This window comes from Euprymna scolopes, chromosome 30 (genome assembly GCF_053919585.1).
Source record: "Euprymna scolopes isolate OS-2025 chromosome 30, ASM5391958v1, whole genome shotgun sequence".
NCBI lineage: Eukaryota > Metazoa > Mollusca > Cephalopoda > Sepiida > Sepiolidae > Euprymna > Euprymna scolopes.
Genome location: NC_136511.1, coordinates 18,208,994 through 18,232,074, shown reverse-complemented (window position 1 = coordinate 18,232,074; position 23,081 = coordinate 18,208,994). Strand labels below are relative to the sequence as shown.

Sequence of the window (23,081 nt, the reverse complement as noted above, 5' to 3'; positions counted from 1 at the left end):
ACCCGCTAGACAACTTCATTTGGTTATACATCAAGAACATCACCAACATGACCTTGCACAACACCAAAGCTGGCCTGATCACTGCCATGCGCCGAGTATTCGCCAAGCTCCTACCAGCACTTGTGGAAAAGGCATGCTCCCAGTTCCGGACCCGTGTTGAGACGGTGATTGAATAGATGTCAGCTCTACTACATAATCAAGTTACCTGAATTGATTTTTTTTCGATAAAAGGTTTAAAATAAAGCTGTAGTGTTGTTTTCTTTAAGGCGACAATTTTATCGTTCCACCCTTTATAAAGGCTTTTTTTTTTTTTAAAAAAAAAGAGTGAATAAAGTTTTTTTTACTTTCTTCTGTTTCTTGCGACGGAGTCTACAACGTGTTGGGTCCGTTAAAAGGTAACGACACCTTAAAAAAAAAAAGGTGCACAACGTTAGAGACACAGTTTATCATCATCATCAGCAGTATGATGATGATGATGATGATGATGATGATTCAACCAATTGATTACGAATTAACAATCTTTAAAAAGATGTACTTTTATAAATAACCAAATGTCATATCACATTAAATGAAAATTAATTTTTAATTGTTTTTTAAGTTTAGACTTTGTTCTTTCAAAAATAAAAAAAAAATGATACAAAAAAGAAAAACGTTTAAAATTACTTTCTAATATTCATCGAATCTATTTTTATGATCAGATGTTTAAATTTCAGGGCAACATTTTGACCCTAACCCAACGAAAGAATTTTTTTTTTTTAATTATCTTTTATATAAAGGAACATTGTCTCTCATTTTTTAAAAATCATTTTGTTATAGCTGGGGATGAGGCATCCTTCAGGATGCCAGACATTCACCTGCTATCTCACGCATTCCAACTGAGAGATTTTGTAAAGATTTTCACCGTCTCTTTGATTGCACTTGTTTATACCTCTCTTGCGCTTGGTTCACCGGGTATATTTGCCAGGTAGTTTTGGAAATTGTTTTTCATGAGTCCGGTTGCTCCTTTAATTATTGGAATGATAGAGATCTTCCTATGATTCCGGTTTCTTTTCACGTCATACATAAGACGTTGGTATTTCGTTATCTTTTCCCTTTCAGTTCTGTTTAATGCAGCATCATTGGGAATACTAACTTCTACTAAGGTTGCTTCTTTCTTTTTTATCCCATATCACTATGTCAGGTTTTACAGCTCCATTGTACATAGCTGTAGGAATTGCATAGTTATAGTGGATGGTGCATGACTTATTTCCAACTATTTTTTTTTCTGGTAAACATATTCCCAGGATTTGCTGCTGCATTTAATATTCAACTTTTTACATATCGTCCAGTGGAGATATTTACACATTCCACTGTGATAGAGAGAGAAGGAAGTGATAGAGGAAGATATATATATATATATATATATTATTTTGTTTTATCAACAATTCCTTTCTGTTGCAAGTTTAGAATATAATTGTTTATAATACCAACTCAATTATAATCTCAGCTCAATGAATTTTCAACAGAGTTTTCAGAGCATATATACGTAAATTGAATAAAATCACAACCTACATGAATAGAAATTCACCTTTCTGGTCTAAACATTTGATATATATATATATATATATATATATACGAGCATTTAAGCCCGGGTGTTTTGAAGTGTATGTTGAGCAAAAAAAAAAAAAAAAGTGGTAGTAGGAAAGCAGGCTCGTACCTGTACTGCGAAGGAGGAAAAGAATGGGGGGAAAAAACGTGACATCTTTGCTGTTACGACCACTGCCAAATCGGAAGTGACGTAGGTTTAAATTGAGGCTAGACAATCAAAAAGAGGGGATGACTTTCAAAAATATCGGCGAAAAAAGCGACCCCTCCCTGTAGAAAAGTACCCAGGTGAAGGTGAAGAAATTAATGTTTTTAATCAATTTTTCGATATTTGTCGTCTGAAAGGTCGAGCTTAAAAACGATACTGATCTTGTGAAAATCCGTCGCCTCTGTCAAAAGTTTTAGGCAGACATGCAAACATACATACATTTATATATTGGTAGCTCAAATTTTCGACCCAAACCGATGAAAAAGCTTGCCCTATCTCGGAATACCCTTTATGTAAAACTTCAAATGTTTAGACCAGAAATTGTCTGAGTAATTTGGTAGAGACCGCAGCGGTCAATTTTTTTTAACTTTGACCCCTATTATGACCCCATAACATTTGTTTTGGGCTCAAATCAAGTTATTAAGTTAGATCCATGTCCAAGGAACCTATATCTAAAATTTCAAGTGTTTAGACCCAAAATTGGTGGAGGAGTTTGGTAGAGTTCTTAAAGGTCAAATCGTTGAATTTTGACCCCTTAACAGCCAAATTTCTGGCCGAAAACCCTTTACAAAGATTTTCCCAAATCTCAGTACCCGGCATATCAAATTTCGAGTCTGTAGACTAAAAATTGACAGAGATATTGTGTAGGGAAATGTAGACAGACAGATTCACACACACACACACATATATATAAGAGAGAGGGAGGTAAAAAAAACAAAGAAAGATGTTACACCCATCTTAAAAAAAATTTTTTTTATCAATCATACTCCCAGGCAACACCGGACAACCATGCTAGTAAATGCTCAAAGAAAATCCGTAAACTGATTTTTTTTTTTTTTTTACAAATAAAAATGTTTAACTTTTACAGAAAAAAAAATGTTAAAAAATCAGTTTCTTCATTTCTTGAACAACCGGACTCATGAAAAACATTGAAAACAAAAAATACACTGACTGACCTTTGCAAAAATTCCTGTAGGCCCTTCTTTCTTTCGTTGACAATTCCTCGTTCATAATTTTTGCGAAAGAAATACCTTGGCGGCAAAGGAGGAATTATTCTGTAAAAAAAAAAAAAAAAAAATAAATAATAATAATTTTTTAAACATTGTTGCGGACCAGGATATAAATACCCTAACTCGCTACAAGAAAAAATAATGAAACGAATTGAATGAAGGAAACAAAGAACTCAAATGCTGGAATAAAATAAACATGTCGTTTATTTTCTGTTGAGAAATGAAAGTCTTGGGTGTACACGTGTTCATTCGGCCGTTGACAACTACGCGCGTGGAAGGAAAGGGGGAATGCAATAGAGAAACGCGAAGTGGCAAGCCAGCCTGTAGAAAGAGAGGGTTAAGCTCAGTAGAGAGTCGCGCACATGTCTGTGTTGATGAACCAAAACCGAAGGGGAGATAGAGTGAGAAAGTCAATCCAGTTCATGGAGAGAGAAAGCGTATAAAGTGTACGTGCGCTTATCCCACATTACAGTAGCAGGGAAAGTGACGTTAGGGCGGTCGGTCGGTTCGTCGACTCAACAGGTCGAACGCTGGTCCGGACAAAAAAGGGCAGTTAACAGGTTTTGTTGACTTTTATACTGGAGTTAGTGTTCTGACTATGCATGTCTGGTTTTCACTTTAAAGGAAGTGACGTCACAGCTCGTGTGTGTGTGTGTGTGTGTGTGTGTGTATGTGCACGTTAGTGTGTGTGTGTGTGTGTGTAGGTGCATGAATGTGAGTATGTGTAGAGCAAATGTTAGAAATTTATGATCCGTATAAATGGAAAATTTTCTGCCTTCGAGGAGATGTTTAAACTGCTTAATTGCAAGGTAAATTGCAAGAAACTCTCTCGAGAAAGACCTATATCCTAGTCTTCTACAACATTTAAATTAATCGAAAAAGATTTTTCTTACAAATTTTGTTGAACACAAATCGCAAAAACACACAAGAAATGAAGAAAAATATTTGTAAACTGATTTTTTATATTCATTTTTTCTTTGAAAATGTGTCTGTAAATAAAACATACTTTAAAAAAATGTAAATAAAACAAAATTAAAATAAATAGGTTAATAAACATTTTTATTTGTAAAAAAAAATTTGTTTACGGATATTCTCATTTATTATATTTAAAAGCAATATTTTTTATAAACAAAAATTGCACAAAACTAAAATGAAACAAACAAGTATTTTATCCTTATCCGAACTGTTTTTCACGAATAATTAATTTTCTATCTTATCATTTTCCGTAATTCTTGGATATGTTAATATTTGCGACATGACAATTACATAAGTATTTTTTTTAATTATCAATCCTCATCACAAAAATATACAAACATCATAAAAAAAACGGCATGTACACAGATTTGTCAAATAAATAAATAAATAAATAAATAAGTAAATAAATAAATAAATAAAAAAAATTAATAAAAAAATAAATAAATAAATAAACTTGGCGCTATTTGAGTTTTGAATTTCGGCGCTTCTGCACTATCAGAACGAAATTTTGGAAATCCTAAAACTGAATTTCACATGAAAACAATGGTATCTACGTATTCCTCGAATTTTTATATCATTATATCCAAAAATATTATATCCAAAAATTACGAAAATCAATATTTTTTATGCAGGTTTGTCGGCTTAAAACAAAGTTCAATTAGCTTTTTAGAGCTTGGGGATTTCAAACTAACTCTCAGGTTCTCCGAATTCAAAGAGCATGGCTCTGTATCATAGATTGGGCGGGGGGGGGGGAGAAAAGAGGAAGGCAAGACAGATCAGATTTGCAATCCTTGCCAGGCGAGGTGAAAAAGTCTATTATCTGTAGAATAATTGGTTTTATAAATTTTATGTCCCCCCCGCCCCGCTTTCTAGGCAAAATTACCATTTCCCTATCTTTTCTTTTACCTTCTCTTCTCTTTCCCCCCCTCTTCTTTTCCCCCTCTTCCTTTTGAATCTTTTTTCCTTCTTTCTTTCCTTCTTCTGAATTTTTTTCCTTCTTTCTTTCCTTCTCTCCTGTAACCCTGATAAAATTGTCTCTGAGATGGGCATATTTGCTGATGACACCACACTCTATAACAGGCACGAGAAGAAAACAAATGAACACATATCTAAGGCAATGGCAGAAACACTAGAGGATGACCTCCAATCTATAGCGGAATGGGGGAAAAAATGGATGGTAACATTCAAGGCTGCCAAGACGAAGTTCGTTTCCTTCAATAATTAGAAGAAACCTTTTCAGCCACCAATAGCTGTGGCTAAAGATACATTACTTGAAAGTACTTCTTTCAAACCACTCGGATTAACATTTACAGGGAACATGAGTTGTAACAGATACATTGAGAGCATTGCCAAGGCTGCTGTGAAGAAGGTGGGGGCTCTCTACCGTGCTAGAAAGTTATTTACACCTGAATATATCCTGTACCTCCACAAGGCCACTATTCTCTCATATATGAAGTATTGTTGTCACATTTGGGCTGGTGTACCTGCTACTAATTTCTCACTCCTGGACAGGGTGCAAAAGAGAGTCGCCAACCTGATAGATCCTAAACTGTCATCTAAGCTTCAACCTCTGTCTCATCAACGAAATGTTGCATCCCTCAGCCTGTTTTACAAGTATTTTAATGGTGGATGCTCCGACGAACTACAAACCCTTGTACCCCCTCGACATAAATACCCCCAACAAACCCGATAAGCAGCAAAGTCCCACCCCTACACAGTAGAAATCCCCAGATGCCAGAAAGCGTTCTATTTTAATAGGTTCTTCCCCAACTGCTAGACTCTGGAATTTCCTCCCAGGTTTTTGTTTCCCCGACTGTACTGACATGCAGAAGTTCAAATGTAATGTGAACAGACATCTTGTTGCTTAACTCCCTATATAGTATCCGTGCAACTTATGTCCCTGATAGTAGCCCCCCTACATCAAAGTGGCACTGTGCTTTGTTTGGGGATGAAAATGTAAAAAAATAAATAAAAAAATTTTAATTTTCTCTCTTTGATCTTCTTTTCTCTCTCTCTCTCTCTCTCTCTCTCTCTCTCTCTCTCTCTCTCTCTCTCTCTCTATCTATCTATCTCTCTCTCTATCTCTCTCTCTCTCTCTATCCCCCATTCAAATAATTTCTTATCATATCAAACCTTCCTTGTGTCAGCTTGCTCTTCATCACACTTTTACTTAGCTCTTTCGGGGAGGGACCCAGCTTTGGTGCTAGAGCCAAAAAGCTCATACATATGGTCCCACAACCAGCGTCAAGTTTTTTTCATCTGCTAAACCAAAACTTTTTTTTACGAGATTTGTGATTCCGCCTCCTACCTTCTCTTTTACCTCCTCTTTCTTCGGGATCTCTTTTCCCTTCTCCTTTCTTTCTTTCTCTCCTGAGCCCTCCCTCCTTTTTCTCTCTTAATTCATTCCTTTGCCTTCGGACCGGGATCAAAGTGTAGTATCTGTTTTGCAGATGCTGCACTTAAGATAATTTGTACCAGTCAATGGAGGGGAAACCCTCTATACTGGGACAATTATTATTTTTGGTCACAATCAGAGTGCCCCCTTTTTACCTACTTTTAGGGGAGCTGGTCCCCCCCCCCACATTAAAAACGGCCTTGTGCCTAATTTGCTTTCGTGGAGAAGCAAATAACGACTCTTTATCTGAGAGTACATCTTTCAAACTCCTTGGCCTAACGTTCACAGGAAACATGAGTTGGAACAATTACATTGAAGGCATTGCCAGGGCCGCTGCAAGAAAGGTGGGCTCTCTCTACCGTGCTAGAAAACTACTAACACCTGAAAGTATCCTGTACCTCTATAAGGCCACCATTCGCCCATGTATGGAGTATTGCTGCCACATTTGGGCTGGTGCATCTGCTACTAGTCTCTCGCTCCTTGACAAGGTTCAAAAGAGAGTCGCAAACCTGATAGGCCCTGAACTGGCATCTAAGCTTCAGCCTCTGTCCCATCGACGAAATGTTGCATCCCTCTGCCTTTTCTACAAGTATTTTAATAGTGAATGCTCTGACAAACTGCAATCATTTGTGCCCCCACGACGTGAGCACTCTCGACAAACCCGACAGGCTGCTAAATCCCACCCCCACACTGTAGAAATCCCTAGATGTAAAAGATCTTTTTACTCCAATAGTTTCTTCCCCAGAACCGCTAGACTCTGGAATTCCATTCCAGGTCCCTGCTTCCCCAACAGTACTGACGTTCAGAAGTTCAAGTGTAACGTGAACCGACATCTTGCTGCCCAAATCCCTACATAGTACCCCAGCAGTTGTTGCCCCTGATAGTAGCCCCCAACACCAAAGTGGCAATTTGCCTTGTTTGGGGTGAAAATGTAATAAAAAAAAAAAATATATAATTAATTCAAGTTATTTTGTATCATACCAAAACTTCCTGTAAGGTGGGTCACTCGCTAACATGCATTCGTCATTTCTTCACAAATTAACCGGATTATCTTCCAAAGATCCAAGCAATCAATAATCAATAAAAAAAAAAAAACCCTTCAAACATCATTTTCTTATAAACAAAATAATTATTGCATAAGGTGATTTCATATACAATCGCGCAATGGGAACGTCAGGTTCTCTTCAAAGCTTGATAGGGTTCAAAATAGACTTCGTGACCTGGTGGGAGATGTCCTTTTCTCTTCGCTGCAACCTCTATCTCACAGAAGAGATGTTGCGAGTTTGTCTCTGCTTTATCGTTATTTTCATGAAAAGTGTTCGACTGAGCTTCAATCTATGGATCCCCCCTCGCCAAATTTTCACAAGAAACACTAGACTAGCTGATAACACTATCGATAATTCCCCCCACTCTTTATCTGTGCCTAAACCTAAACATAGATTCCATGATCAAAGCTTCTTTCTTAGAACTGCACGCCTGTGGAATTGTCTTCCGTTTTCCTGCTTTCCAGCTTTCTATAATATGGTGGTCTTCAAGTCAAACGTGAACAAGTTTCTGATGTGTGGTGCCGCCTATGTAAAAAAAAAAAGAAAAAAAAAGCTCTTCCTCTTTTCTTAATAAAAAAACAATTCCAACAGCCCCCCCTCCCCGCCCCCATCATCCAAGTTATCTCTCATCATATCGACATGCATCCCTCATTATTTTACGAATGAAATAACAACTGTCAGTAGAAACATACAAACATTACTGAAAAAAACAAAAAAAAAAAAAAAAACATTGTTGTTACTGTTTAATAACGTTTTGTTAAAAACAAACAAAAAAAAAAACATTGAAGTGTTTATTACTGTTGCTTACCCCCCCCCCCAAAAAAAAAGCTATCGGAAAACAAAATGAACCAAAAAAAAAAATATTCAACAAAATAAATTTATTTTACTTTAAAAAAACTTACGGTAAGTGTTTGTGATTTATTTTATCCAAATTTTTGTGTATTAATTTTATCCATTTTTTTTTTGTGTGTGTAATATCTTTTCCTTGTAATGTTGTTGCTATTCACATACTTTTAGCGTTCTTGCACCGTAGAGCTCCGAATTCTCGGCTTTCGTCGGCGTTAATGCCGAAAGCGTTCGTCAACGCTCGGCTAAGATCGTGAAATCGGTGGGTAAAATACTGCAGGAGTACCTAATTTCGTTTTGCATATTTCACAAATGGCTACAACGAATTTTTTTTTTTTTGATAATCGCAAATGATCTTTCCGAGGGCCGTCATCCCAATTTATAATTGAAAAGTCCAACCCTCCGCCATCTTCGACAAATTACATTTCTTTTATCATTTTGCCATTTTTTCTTTAACTATCTTTCCTCCAAAATCATTTTCTCTCTCCCTCTTAATTCATATCTCTCTTCCTCCTCCCCTGTTATATCACATATCCCTCCATATTTACATAAACAAAACACGAAATCAGTAGGAGCAGTTATAGTGACAACAATGGCAGCGCTGAGCCTATTTTTTTTTTTCTGTGTCTACGTCAACGACATAATTCTCAAGTCATCCGAGCAACGAAAATCACTAGAGGCAGCGATTAATCGAAAAAACGAATCAAATTTGAACGATGAACATCACAGCCGAAGACCCTCCTGCACACACATCGACACAAATAATCAACCCATGAAATACTTTAAGAGTTCAATTCTTACTCGAATACATCCACAACTTTATCAGCTTCAATCTGATACGGACAAATGAACATACACCCCCCCATGCTGTATGCTAAGACATGGAAACTAACTAAAACGAAAATGACGCATTAACGCCAGGAGCCAAATCATGTTTTCAACTACGTCCGCAGGTCAAGTATAAATACAGCTGATTTTGCGACAACCAGGCAGAACAGGCTAGATCGCCGAGTAGTGAGGTCCGTCCCAACGGCAGCTCAAGCCACAGCACCCAGCAAGCCATCACCGACATCATGTAAGACAACATCAGCAGCAACCCTAGCTACAGCATCAGTAGCAGCCAGCCATCGCCGACCTCATAACATACAACACTCCTCTCTCTCTCTTTCTCTCTCTTGCTCTCTCTCTCTCTCTCTCTCTCTCTCTCTCTCTCTCTCTCTCTCTTCCGTGAGGTCTTTCCATCTCTTTTGTTCTCTTAACAGAATAATTCGATTATCTACGTTTTTCGGTGATCTTTTGCTTGACATAACCGTATATGATTCTTTTACAATACAATACAATACAATGCAATACAATACAATACAATACAATACAATGCAATGCAATACAATACAATACAATGCAATACAATGCAATACAATGCAATGCAATACAATGCAATACAATACAATACAATGCAATACAATACAATGCAATGCAATACAATACAATGCAATGCAATACAATAAAATACAATACAATACAATACAATGCAATACAATACAATACAATGCAATACAATACAATGCAATACAATACAATACAATGCAATACAATACAATGCAATGCAATACAATGCAATACAATGCAATGCAATACAATGCAATACAATGCAATGCAATACAATGCAATACAATACAATGCAATACAATACAATACAATGCAATACAATACAATACAATGCAATACAATACAATACAATACAATACAATGCAATACAATACAATGCAATACAATACAATGCAATACAATACAATGCAATACAATACAATACAATACAATGCAATACAATACAATACAATGCAATACAATACAATACAATGCAATACAATGCAATGCAATGCAATACAATACAATGCAATGCAATACAATACAATGCAATACAATACAATGCAATACAATACAATGCAATACAATACAATACAATGCAATGCAATGCAATGCAATACAATACAATGCAATACAATACAATGCGATGCAATGCAATACAATACAATACAATACAATACAATGCAATACAATACAATACAATACAATGCAATGCAATACAATGCAATACAATACAATGCAATACAATACAATACAATGCAATACAATACAATACAATGCAATGCAATACAATACAATGCAATACAATGCAATGCAATACAATACAATGCAATGCAATACAATACAATGCAATGCAATACAATGTAATACAATACAATGCAATGCAATACAATACAATACAATACAATACAATGCAATGCAATACAATACAATACAATACAATGCAATACAATACAATATACAGTGAGTCTATACACTCGAGATTACAGTCTCTCAATACACATCATCTCCAGCTTTGTAGTCAAAGCAAAGCGGGTGATTCCTCCAATGTTTGTCTAGCCTTACTTTTAAGATATTGAGTGACTCTGCAGAAACCACTTCTTCCGGCAGCTGGTTCCACACATTCACCACATGTTTGAAGAAGTGTGCTCGAACAGACCCAGTTAACAACAAACTTTTGTTTTCATCTTTCACAAATGTCTATAACGATAATTTTGTTGATGTTTGCTCCATGGTCTTTTCAAGAAATGTCCTCCCAATTTACAATCGAGAAGTTTAACCTTTCGCCATCTTCAAAGAATGAACATTCCTTTTAATCATTCTGCCAAGGCCAACCGATCAAATCCGATCAGCAGGGTGAATAAATATCGCCCGGGATATGATATAGGCTCACATTGTGTTACACCACCACAAGTCTCTCCCTCTTGAACAAAAAAAAAAAAAACGGTTCTGCACTGTCAACTAAGCCTCAAACCCTCCCCACAAATAAATTAGCCAAGCCGCAACCCCTCCCCCATCACCACAATGTTGCATTCCTGTGCCTGTTTTTTAATATTTTAATGAAATGTGCCCTTATTAACTCATTGCATTTGTGCCCCCTCGACCCCTGACAAACCTGTTTAGCAACAAAATTCCACCCCTTCACTGCATAGGTTCTTAGATGCCAGAAAGACTTCTACCCTAATAATTTCATTCCTCAGACTGCTAGACTTAGGAATTTCCTTCCTGTTACCTGCTTCCTGACTGTACTGACATGCAGAAGTTTAAATGTAATGTAAACCAACATTTCACTCATCTCCATTAAATATGGTGCCTTACATTTGAGGGGAACACGACTAAAAAAAATACAAAAACAAAATGAATTACACCGCCATAAAAACAACAAAACACACTTACTGGTTGTGATATTGTTTCAAAAAATATTTCCGAAGCCAATGGAATTCTTTAAATGACCGCCAGACGCCTTCCGTCAACGGATGGAAAAACATTTTATTGTTGTTCTGCAAAAAGTGAAAACGAAAAATGTAAAAAATTGAATCAACACCGAATGTAAAATTGCAGTCCCTACAAATGAATGCCAATGGGGTTGCCCAGGCATTTTTTGCAGGTCAGAATGCTTCTTCCACTCTTACCTTACTAGAAAAATAAATACCCAGATTGGCCTTTTCATTACCAAATTAGTCTAACTTGGCCTTTTTATTGCTAAATCTTACAACACGCATTACACTAATTCGGCCTTTTTATTGCCAAATATTTGCTCAAAACGACTAAAAAAAAAAAGGCCAAATCAGACCAATGCGACAAACGACTTGTCGCATTGGTCTGATTTGGCCTTTTGTTACCAAATTATTGGGTAAATTTGGCTTTTTTTATTACTAAATGGATGCAATTTGGCCTTTTTGTTGCTATATTTGGCCTTTTTGTTGCCAAATCTTTGCGCAAAGTAGTCTTTGGCCTTTTTATTGCAAAATTTTGCGCATAAATTTTCAATTCAAATAATTGTTTTGCATGGTTCTTAGATCTGAGGGGTTTTAAGGTCCGGTGAGTGTAGAATTCATTCAGATCACGCCTCCTAATGATGAGACGATCACCAAAGTGTTCCCACACACATTTCAACAAGTCATTTGAATTGTGGTGTTTTGCTCCATCTTGTTGAAATTATTGTTCATTCCTTGTAACATTGTTTTGTCCATGCAAACTTCTTACCGACGACTAAGTAGTGCTCAGTATTGATCAATGCAGAGCTCCACATTTAGAACGTATCAATGAACAGTAATAAAAGAAAGCAATGAAACATTAAAAATAAAACAATATAATAACATTCACAGGCCTGTTCTCGTTTGATCACCAAAGTTAAGCAATGTCGAACTTGGTCAACACCAGATGGGTGAGAATACCAGGCGCTGTATGTAGGGGGATGTCGACACCTCCCTGCAAGAGCCACACAAACCTAACATCATCGTCTCCTCTGGTGGGGATATACATGCGACTGGGGATCGCTTGTTAATTTGATATTTCCTAGAAACTTCCTCTGGTTCAATTTGTACAGGGTGAATGCCACTTTTTTTAATAAAGCAAAAACTGTTGGACATTCATGGCTAAAACTTGGTAAACAAGTCAAGCATCGACTGATGTTTATTTGTACAACATATGATTGGATTGCAGATAGGATTGTGAATTTTATTAACAACAAGCAGGCACGCCTGACGTTGCCTGGTCGTAAAATATACTTAAATATCGTCAAGAATGAGAGTTCATATAGAAACGTTATTTTAATTTGAATAAAAAAAATATGCATCAAGTGCGCTTGAAAGCGAAATCACAATGTAATAGTAGGAAAAAAAAAACAAATATCTTATTTGTTTGAAATTTATCACAAATATATTTCAGAGGTATACTCCATCTTCAGTGTTTTGTTTTGTTTCTTTTTTTTTTCTTTTCTTCTTCCTTGCCATGTTGTAAAGTTTTCTTTCTCCAACTTTACGACATGGCAAGGAAGAAGAAAAGGAAAGAAATAAAAAGAAACAAAACAACACACTGAAGATGGAGTATACCTCCGAAATATATTTGTTATAAATTTCAAACAAGTAAAATATTTGTTTATTTTCCTAATTTTACGTTGTGATTTGGCTTTCAAGCGCACTTAATGCATATTTTTTTATTATACTTAAATATGATATTTTAATATACACAGATTTTGTATTTATTAGTCAATTATTTCATATTATATTTCATATTATATTCTACTCATAATGGAATAATCACATTGACACACCAGGTCTCATCAGATAACCGAAATTAAGCAACTTTGAGCCTGGTTAGTACCAGATGGGTGACCATTCAGGAATTCTGTCATCTCCGGTTATCTCAGCAGTTGTTTCCAGTTTCCCTGAACATACACTCTCCTTGCCACTGGTATTTAACAATGTCGACTCAGGAGAGGTGTACAGAGCGTGGAATTAATCATTTAAGCTGGAAGAGAACTGTTGATGGAGCAGACGCTCTAAGCGCTACCAAAGAGTTAGGGTTCCTGTACTACCAGTCGGAAACAGCAGCCAAGAGCTGTCAATCTGGTACCCTCAACCCATCAGAAGACGGTCACCCCAATCTAATTGCATAGGTATGTGTGGTACTCAAGCACTCCCAAGTGCCCAGTTTAGAGGGGTGGGATTGCACATCTCCTGCAAAAAAAATTTCACTCGCAGGCACCCCTACAGTGAGTATCCATGATCTGTCAAAAGACTGAAGGGACCTGTTTTAACATTGTACCCAATATATAGTTATGATTTCAAAAATAAAAAAAAATATGATTTGAGTGTCATCAGCTAGAATCAAAACCAAAACCAAAACATAAAACAGTTCCATGATTTAAAAATGTCTACAAGTTAATCAAAGACTGAAGTTTATTTGGACTCAATATCGTTCGACTATGGAAAGGAGTGTGAGTTTTATTACATTACTAGCAGGTCGCCTGGCATTGCCCAGTCGTAAAACATGCATAAATATTATATCTTAATTAATGCAGAATTCTTATTTATTATAAACAGAAATACCGTACCGTTAAATACCTTGAAGCAAAAAAATTTAAATTCCTTAAAAAAAAAAAATGAATAAAACAATAAAATTCTTTTAAAAAATGAAGTAAAAATATTTAAATTCTTTAAAAAATTATAGTAAAAACTTTTTTTTAAAAATGAATTTAGTAAAAAAAAATTTTTTTTTAAATGAAGTAAAAAAATTAAATTCTTTAAAAAAAATGAAGTAAAAAAATTTAAATTCTTTTAAAAAAAATTTAGTTAAAAAATTTAAATTCTTTAACAAAATGAAGTAAAAAAATTAAATTCTTCAAAAGAATGAAGTAAAAGAATTTGAATTCTTTAAAAAAAATTTAGTAAAAATATTTTAGTTCTTTAAAAAAATGAAGTAAAAAATTTTTAATTCTTTAAAAAAAAATAGTAAAAAAATTTAAATTCTTTAAAAAAAATCAGTAAAAAAATTTTAATTCTTTAAAAAAATCAGTAAAAAAATTTTAATTCTTTAAAAAAAATTTAGTAAAAAAATTAAATTCTTTAAACATAATTTAGTAAGAAAATTAAATTCTTTAAAAAAAATAAAGTAAAAAAAGTAAAACAATTTAATTTCCTTTAAAAAAAAAAGTAAAAATATTAACTTCTTCAAAAAAAATGAAGTAAAAAAATTTAAATTGTTTAAAAAAATTTAATAAAAAAATTTAAATTGTTTAAAAAAAATTTAGTAAAAAATGTAAATTCTTTAAAAAAAATTAGTAAAAAAATTTTAATTCTTTTAAAAAATTTAGTAAAAATTTTTTAATTATTTAAAAAAAAATAAAGTAGTAAATTCCTTTAAAAAATCAAGTAAAAAAATTTAAATTCCTTTAAAAAAATGAAGTAAAAAAAAAGCGGAAAGAAACTGAGACGTGCATGCGAGTATTATGTTTTTTAAAACAGTTCACTTATTGTAAGTAAAAGAAAAGATTGAAACCAAAACCTAAAGACAGTGAGTCAATACGATAACCATTAGGCCAGCTTGGCACGTCTTTAAAATGTGTTTTCAAACCTACTTATTCTTAACATAACTAATCTGTCATGTGAATGATCCACACATGTGCATGCATGAAACGATTGACAAACAGATAAAAATTTGATAAGCTGCAACGTGCCATTTTTTCAATTTTGACTGCTTGGTAGCCATTTTTTTCCAGATGAAAAGCAATTAAAACGTTTTCCACATGTCTGAATACCCTACATACTAAATTTCAAGTCTGTAGATCAAAAATTCGTTTATATAGATTGAGAAATGTCCTCACACACACATTCTCACATTTATAGAAATACAGAAAATAAAAAAATAAAAAAATAAAAAAAGCAGAAAATTACTTCCATGATTTCAAGCATTAAAAAAAAAAAAATTTTGTTTTCACTTACCACAATTTTTATTTTATAATTTTCATACTTTGGTTTCCCATTTTTGTAAATGGTATATGACGTCGGCACAACTATCGATGCTTTCGCCTAAAATAAGGGAAAAAATAAAATAAAAAAATAACAAAATTAAAAAAAAAACTTTCTTAAAAACAAACAAAACTTACTTTAGTTATTTAAAATTTTAAAACCAAACAAAAAATTGCCAGACAGAGCAGAAATTTGGAATTAGACTATTTTAAGACCTTCGATAAGGTATGGCATAAGGGCCTACTTCACAAGATTTCCAGCTACGGTATTACTGGAAATGTTTTCTCAATCATTAAATCATTTCTCTCTGATAGGTTCATTAAGAGTAGTGGTTGATGAGCAGAAATCAGAGGCCCACAGTATTAATGCTGAAGTTCCCCAGGGGCTCATCTTTGGCCCAACTCTCTTCCTGATTTATATCAATGATCTCCCAAGACACATACTTAAATCATTCGTTGACATCTATGCTGGTGACACGACCATCTATGGCAACACATCAAAGGCCGTAAATGACAAAGTTCTCTCTAATTCTCTCTCCTCTGATCTTGAGCGTGTGGTACAATGGGGGAAGAGGTGGCTGGTCACTTTTAATGTATCCAAAACCAAGCTTCTATCTTTATATCATCAACGCTCTGATCCCCATCTGGCATCAATTGAAATGGATGGCTCTCGTCTTGGGGAGGCTCCAGGTTTTCACAAGCTTTTGGGTTTGACCTTTACTCCTGATCTGAAATGGAATACATACATCAAATCTGTTGCCAGGGACGCTGGGAAAATGGTGGGATCCTTCTACCGCTCCAGAAGATATCTCACTACTGATGCAATTCTCTATCTATATAAAAGCCAAGTACGTGCAGGAGCTGCTAAAAACAGCCTATCCTGCCTTGACAGAGTACAAAATAGACTTCGTGGTTTGGTGGGGATGCCCTTTTCTCTTCCCTGCAGCCTCTCTCCCACAGAAGAGACGTTGCGAGCTTGTCTTTGTTTTATCGTTATTGTCATGGCAAGTGCTCGTCTGAGCTCCAATCTCTCGTCCCCCTCGCCAATCTTTCATGAGAAACACCCGTCTGGCTGAAACTACTGTCAATAATTTTCCCCACTCTTTATCTGTGCCTAAATCAAAATTTAGATTCCATGAGCAGAGCTTCTTTCTCAGACGTGCACGACTATCAAACTCTCTTCCGTTTGCCTGTTTCCCACCTGACTACAACTTGAATGTCTTCAAATCCAACATAAACAAATTCCTGACAAACCATCCCCTTAAGTAAGACACTCTATCAAATCTCCATCATCAATTCGCTTTCTTAAAATAAAAATAAAAATTAATTACAAATGATAACTTCAATTAATTTTCTCAATATTCAGACAACACTGTGCAACAAATTTCAGGTTTAAAAAAAGAAGTACATGCCACATATAAGACCATTTGTCTTATATGTATCCAACAGGGTTAATAGGGAACTTTACATGTTGCATATTCTGAGTTACTAAATTCCTCACGAATGGCATTTGCTGACTAGGCTTTACAAGGTAATGATTCATCCCCTCTTGGAATATGGGCCCCTAGTGTTCGCCCATGTTGGCTTGTAAACTCTACAGGTTGAACAATAAAATTGTTGCCCTAGAAAAGATGACATGATTACATTTCCGTTTGATGAAAACCGGTTTTCTTTTTTTGTTGCAGACCACCTACTTGTTGGCCAGTTCAAATCTCAAGAGCGATAGGGGCCTTCTATCATGTTTGAAAGTGACACAATGTTCAACGAGCGAGATCAGAAATGTGTCGCTGTACAACTCGTGCTCTCTACCGATCCAAGTTATGACAACAGGACCATTGCCAGCACCTGCAAAATGCACCGCTGGATTACCATGAATAACAGGGACGTGCCCGGGGTGATGAAAACAAAGTTTGCGGCCATTGTTATGGTCATTTTTTTTTTTTTTACACAGGCATCACCACATTATCAAGGCCATTAGGTCACTCAAGGATAAGGGTCAAAGAGTGTACAGTAGAAATTGGACAATATAGTAATAATTAGTAATGAAAATTCAGTAAACTTGATAACTCATATGGAACGGCTCATCAAGAACTTATTTACGTTAGACTTGAATACAAACATATTGTAGTCAGCCGGAAAGCAGGCAAACGGAAGACAATTCCACAGGCGTGCAGTGATGTGGTTTCAAGTGTCACATCATGCTATCTCACATCTTCGAAATCAGCTTGAAAGCCAATACCAAAGTGTACCTGGATGTGCTAAAGAGTGTGGTGATCCCCTGGTGCAATCAGGTGGCTCCAGGTAAACCCTGGGCATGGCAGCAGCATTTGACACCAACCTGGACGCCTCTGGAACTCTGTTCCGCTTGCCTGTTTCCCTCCCGACTTCAACCTGGATGTCTTCAAGTTCAACACAAACAAATTCCTGATGAACCGGCCCCCTAAGTAATGACACCTTATCAATTCTCCAATACTATTGCTACACTATCCCATTGATTACTGTACACACAATAACCCTTATCCTCGAGTGGCCATTGGGCCTTGATAAGTGATGAACTCCATGTAAAAAAAAAAAAAAACCCAAAAAAACCTAAAAGTCTAAAGAAAGAGCACTACGACTTTGTACCCTTCTTTCACTGGCCTTACCTTCTCCCCTAACCTGAACCTGCTAGTTTAGTCATATATTGAAACATCACCAACATGACCTCCCACAACACCGAGTATCTGCCAAGCTCCTGTCGGCGCTTATGGAAAAGGCATGCTCCCAGTTCCAGACCCTTATCGAGGCGGTGATTGAGGCTGTAGGCGGCTACATTGAATAAATGTCACCTCTACTACATAATCAAGTTACCTGAATTTATGTTTGTTGATAAAATTTTTGAAATAAAGCTGTAGCGTTGTTTATTTTCTTTTATCATTCCACCCAGTAAATATACTGACCTCTATTGTTCGGTTCTGTTTCAATCTCCTACCACACTTTGTTTAACGATCCTATTTAAGCTTTCTTTTGTGTACCTTGGTGAACAACTTCCCCTCCATTGTCTTTCTAATAAGCTCACTTCCTGTAACTTTTGTTCTGCTGATCCATTTATAGTTTTTCCTCTCTTTTTTTTTTCTTCCTACCACTATTGTGTGGGGGAAGGTATGTTGATAGTATCGCATCCCAGTGATAATTAATCAAATTGTACTCCGAAAGGTCCAAAAAGAAAATCGGAAAGAACCTTTTGGAGTACATTAATTGATTAATGTATTGATTTTTTTACTTTGACTCTTATTTTATGCCTTTTCGTTCATGAAATTTTTATTGTTTTATTCAACTAATGTTTTTTCTCTAATGAAAAGAGTTCATTTGAGTAAATTATTAGGTTAAAGATTTATCTTTATTTTAATTTTTTGTTTGAAGTTTTGATGGATTGAGAAATATTGCAATTAATTCACTTTTTATTTTCATAGGCAATTTTCATTGTTTCTCTCTCCCTCTCTCTCTCTCTCTCTCTCTCTCTCTCTCTCTCTCTCTCTCTCTCATATACATATATATATATATATATATATATATATATATATATGATGAGAATAATGAAAATAGTATTCCGACAAAATAGAGAAAATAAAAACGAACAAACCGAGTTATGTGTTCATCAACGTTTTGTCTTTATTTCAAGACTTCCTCTGGATGAATGAGATTAAGAAAACACTGTACTGGTGTTTTTGTTTTCTTAATCTCATTCATTCGAAATAAAGACGAAACGTTGATGAACACATAACTCGGTTTGTTCCTTTTTATTTTCTCTCTCTCTCTCTCTCTCTCTCATATATATATATATATATATATATATATATATATATATATATATATATTTCTATAGAAACAATCTTCAATTCAGAACGGCTTTGCTTTGGCTCTATGTACTGTTCATAACTTGCCCTGTGTGTGAATAAACTTTATGTAAGATTTCAAATGTTTAGACCAAAAATTGTCTGGGTAATTTTGTAGAGACCACAGAGGTAAATTTTTTATAACTTGGACTCCAATTTGGATTTTGACCCCTTAACATTTATTATTTTGGTCTCCAATCAAAATAAAAAGTTTTACCCGTGTCCAAGTTACCTACATCTAAAATTTCAAGTTTTTAGACCCACATTGGCAGAGGAATTTGGTAGAATCTGCAAAGGTCAAATCATTCAACTTTGACCTTTTAACAGCCAAATTTTCCCCCGAAAAACTGATTAAAATGCTTGCCACATATCTGAATACCCGTCATATATAAATTTCAAATGTTTAGAGCCAAAATTGGCTGAGTAGTTTACTAGACACCGCAAATATAAAATCTTTTGAACGTTGACTCCTTGGCAACTCAATTTTCGACCCAAACCGATTATCTCTGAATACACTTTATGTAAAATTTCAAATGTTTAGACCAGAAATTGGCTGAGTAATTTAGTAGAAACCGCAGAGGTCAAATTTTTTTTAACTTTGACCCCAATTTTGTGTGTTTCATATTTATTTTTTTGGGCTCAAATCAAATTATAAAGTTTGATCCATGTCCAAGTAACCTACATCTAAAATTTCAAGAGTTTAGACCCAAAATTGTCGGAAGAGTTTGGTAGAGTTTTCAAAGGTCAAATCGTTGACAGCCAAATTTCTGTCCGAAAACCGATCAAAAAGATTTCCCCAAATCTCAATACTCCTTATGTAAAATCTCAAGTCTCTTGATCGAAAATTGACAGAGTTATTTGGTAGAGAAATGTACACAGACACACACACACACGCATTTTCACTTTATATATATCTTTCATCCCATAACAACGAACATTTCTGTAAAAGTCTGAGGAAGCTACAAACGGCCAAAAAACGGCCAGGTAGCTGAAACAATAATGTAACTTAACAGAAAGATACGATAATAAAAAATAAAACGCATATTTGCTCTACAACAGTATTGAGCACTTTCTTCAGTTTTTATTAATTACCATTCCTACTATATATATATATATATATATATATATATATATATATATATATATAAGCTTATGGAAAAATATGCTAATTTAATTATATTTCACGTTTTATTGATACTAATCCGTTTATTTATGAAGCTCGATTTAACAACAAAGTATACACAAATCAAAGTTTATATTTGAAATTACAAGATGTTGTCTATCTTACCGTTTATTTCTTTAAGTACGTTAAAATGTTCAATTCTTGACAGCACCCGTTTCGTAGCATAGAATCATTCATGTAATTATTATGCCAATTATATATATATATATATATATATATATATATATATATATATATATATACTAGAAGGGAGACCCGACGTTGCCCGAGATTAAATGGGGATCAAGAATGTTCCATACTTCCAAAATGACAATATTATTGTCATCAAATTAGGTGAAATCGTTTATTTTTCAATCAAATTGATTGTCTCCTCTAGTTGGGAACCCATCACGGTGTACCTTGCAGTGACTTATTCCAAAATACATTGTAGTCTACATTGCACTGTAGAGAACCTACTCTGGATTTTATAAAGTATTTTTATATAATGGCTTGAATAAAAGTTTTAAATACAAAATTCAAGTATCATGGTTTAATTGTGCTCTAAGCAAAAATATTCATTTCGAATGCACTCCTGTCTTATCAAAGAACCTGCTGCTGATTTTCTGCTTGTAGTGATAAAAATTCCTGAATGCATTTGTGATGTTAGGTTGTATAAGAGTGTTAACATTGGTCAAAATTGGACTGTTCCTTTTTTGATTGGATTTTTTCGATTATTGCTTTTTGGAGCTTATCAGAACACTCCCAAACATATAAAGTATATTTGTGCAAAATGTCAACAAAATGGGTGAAGCCATTTCGGAGTCCATAGAGAACAAACCAACACACCCAAGTTTTTTTTTTTTAACTTGAGAGTCACCATTTATCAAGTCCCGAAGGCCACTCGAGGATAAGGGTCAATCAATTTAAGGTGGTTGTGTAGTAATTGTTAATGGTGTGGATTGGGTAGAATTTGATTATTTATAGAGATGGCTCAACGAGGATTTGTTTACATTGGATTTGAAGGCTATCATGTTGTATTCAACCAGGAAGCAGGCAAGCGAAACAGCGTTCCACAGGTGGGCAGGTCTGGGAAAGAAACTTTGGTCATGGAATCTGCATTTAGATGTAGGCACAGATAGAGAGTGAGGAAATCATAAATAGCGGTTATAGGTAGTCGAGTTTTTTTTTGTAAAAGTTTGAGAGTAATTAAATTATGCAAATTAACAATTTCAAAATTTATTGTGCATAAACAAGAAATATAATTATTTCCTTATTCCATGGAGTTTCAAAACATTGAGCAAAATAGCAAAATAATTTTTTTCATAGACGTTTGGTGGTTAGTGCGAAAAGATTGAAAGCTGCCAAATTTGGAAGAGAATAGAGAAAGAAAGAGGAAGATGGAGAAAGAGGAAGAGAGAGAGAGAGAGAGAGAGGGGGGGGAGAGCAGATTAATTGTAACTGTTCTAGAAAAAAACATTTTTCTGATCAATGGTCAGAACTTCAACCAGATATAAACATTTGAACAAATAAAAATAAAAATAAAATTCAAACAAATGAAAATGAACACATAAAAATGAAAAATAAAATTTAAACAAATAAAAAATGAACAAATAAAAATAAAAATAAAATTCAAACAAATGAAAATGAACACATAAAAATGAAAAATAAAATTTAAACAAATAAAAAATGAACAAATAAAAATAAAATTCAAACAAATGAAAATGAACACATAAAAATGAAAAATAAAATTTAAACAAATAAAAAATGAACAAATAAAAATAAAAATAAAATTCAAACAAATAAAAAATGAACAAATAAAAATAAAAATAAAATTTAAACAAATAAAAAATGAACAAATAAAAATAAAATTCAAACAAATAAAAAAATGAACAAATAAAAATAAAAATAAAATTCAAACAAATAAAAAAAATGAACAAAAAAAAATTAAAAAAATAAAAATTTGAACAAACAAAAAATAAAATTAAAAATAATTTTAAATGTCAAAGTCTTTTTGTTTTGTCTATTTTTAAACCGAAAAAAAAAACAATAATTCAGCTTTTTTCCGATATTTGTTCAAATAACAATTCAGGAGATTTCGATTCAAATTTTATGCACGTTTGTTTATTGGTTACAAAAAAAAAACAAAAAAAAACGTAATTTATCCCGACACGAAATAAATATGAAATACGAACGTGTATTGGGGGAGGGTATGGTTTACTAATATAAACTAGCAGAACCTGTGAAAATTCCACGGTGATTGAAAATTTTTAAAACACATTATAACTAAAATGAATAAAAAATGAATAGGTACGTGCAAAATGAATGCCGATGCTCCAAATGTATAAACATTTTGACCCCTCCCTTTACTTGGAAATTCACCAAAAATCAGGAAAGTAACCAATTTTAATGAAATTTTCAGTATTTATAAAATAATGATCACGGAATATAAGGAACCCATTATTTTTTATTTAAGTCTTAGTGGAAATGTATTATTTTGTTTTAACAAGAAATACCTTTACTAAAGTTATAATTTTCAGTAGTAAAAAAAAATGAATACATTTATTTTTGCTTTTTTTTTATGAAAATAATGCATCGTAAATTATAATAATTTAAAAAAATATATAATTTTTACAGGAACATT

General features: G+C 34.1%; 1 protein-coding gene across 1 annotated transcript in view; it reads right to left on the bottom strand.

Moving 5' to 3' along the window:
- The window catches only part of LOC145254581 (sorting nexin-10-like), a 51,895-nt gene that overhangs the window by 9,946 nt on the left and 18,868 nt on the right, over positions 1-23,081 (bottom strand). Inside the window, exons 2-4 of the mRNA XM_080113189.1 lie at positions 15,378-15,464; positions 11,329-11,432; positions 2,749-2,847 (exon numbers count right to left, since the gene is read on the bottom strand). Coding sequence (XP_079969315.1) covers positions 2,749-2,847; positions 11,329-11,432; positions 15,378-15,464 — 290 coding nt within the window. The remainder of the gene's footprint in view (positions 1-2,748; positions 2,848-11,328; positions 11,433-15,377; positions 15,465-23,081) is intronic.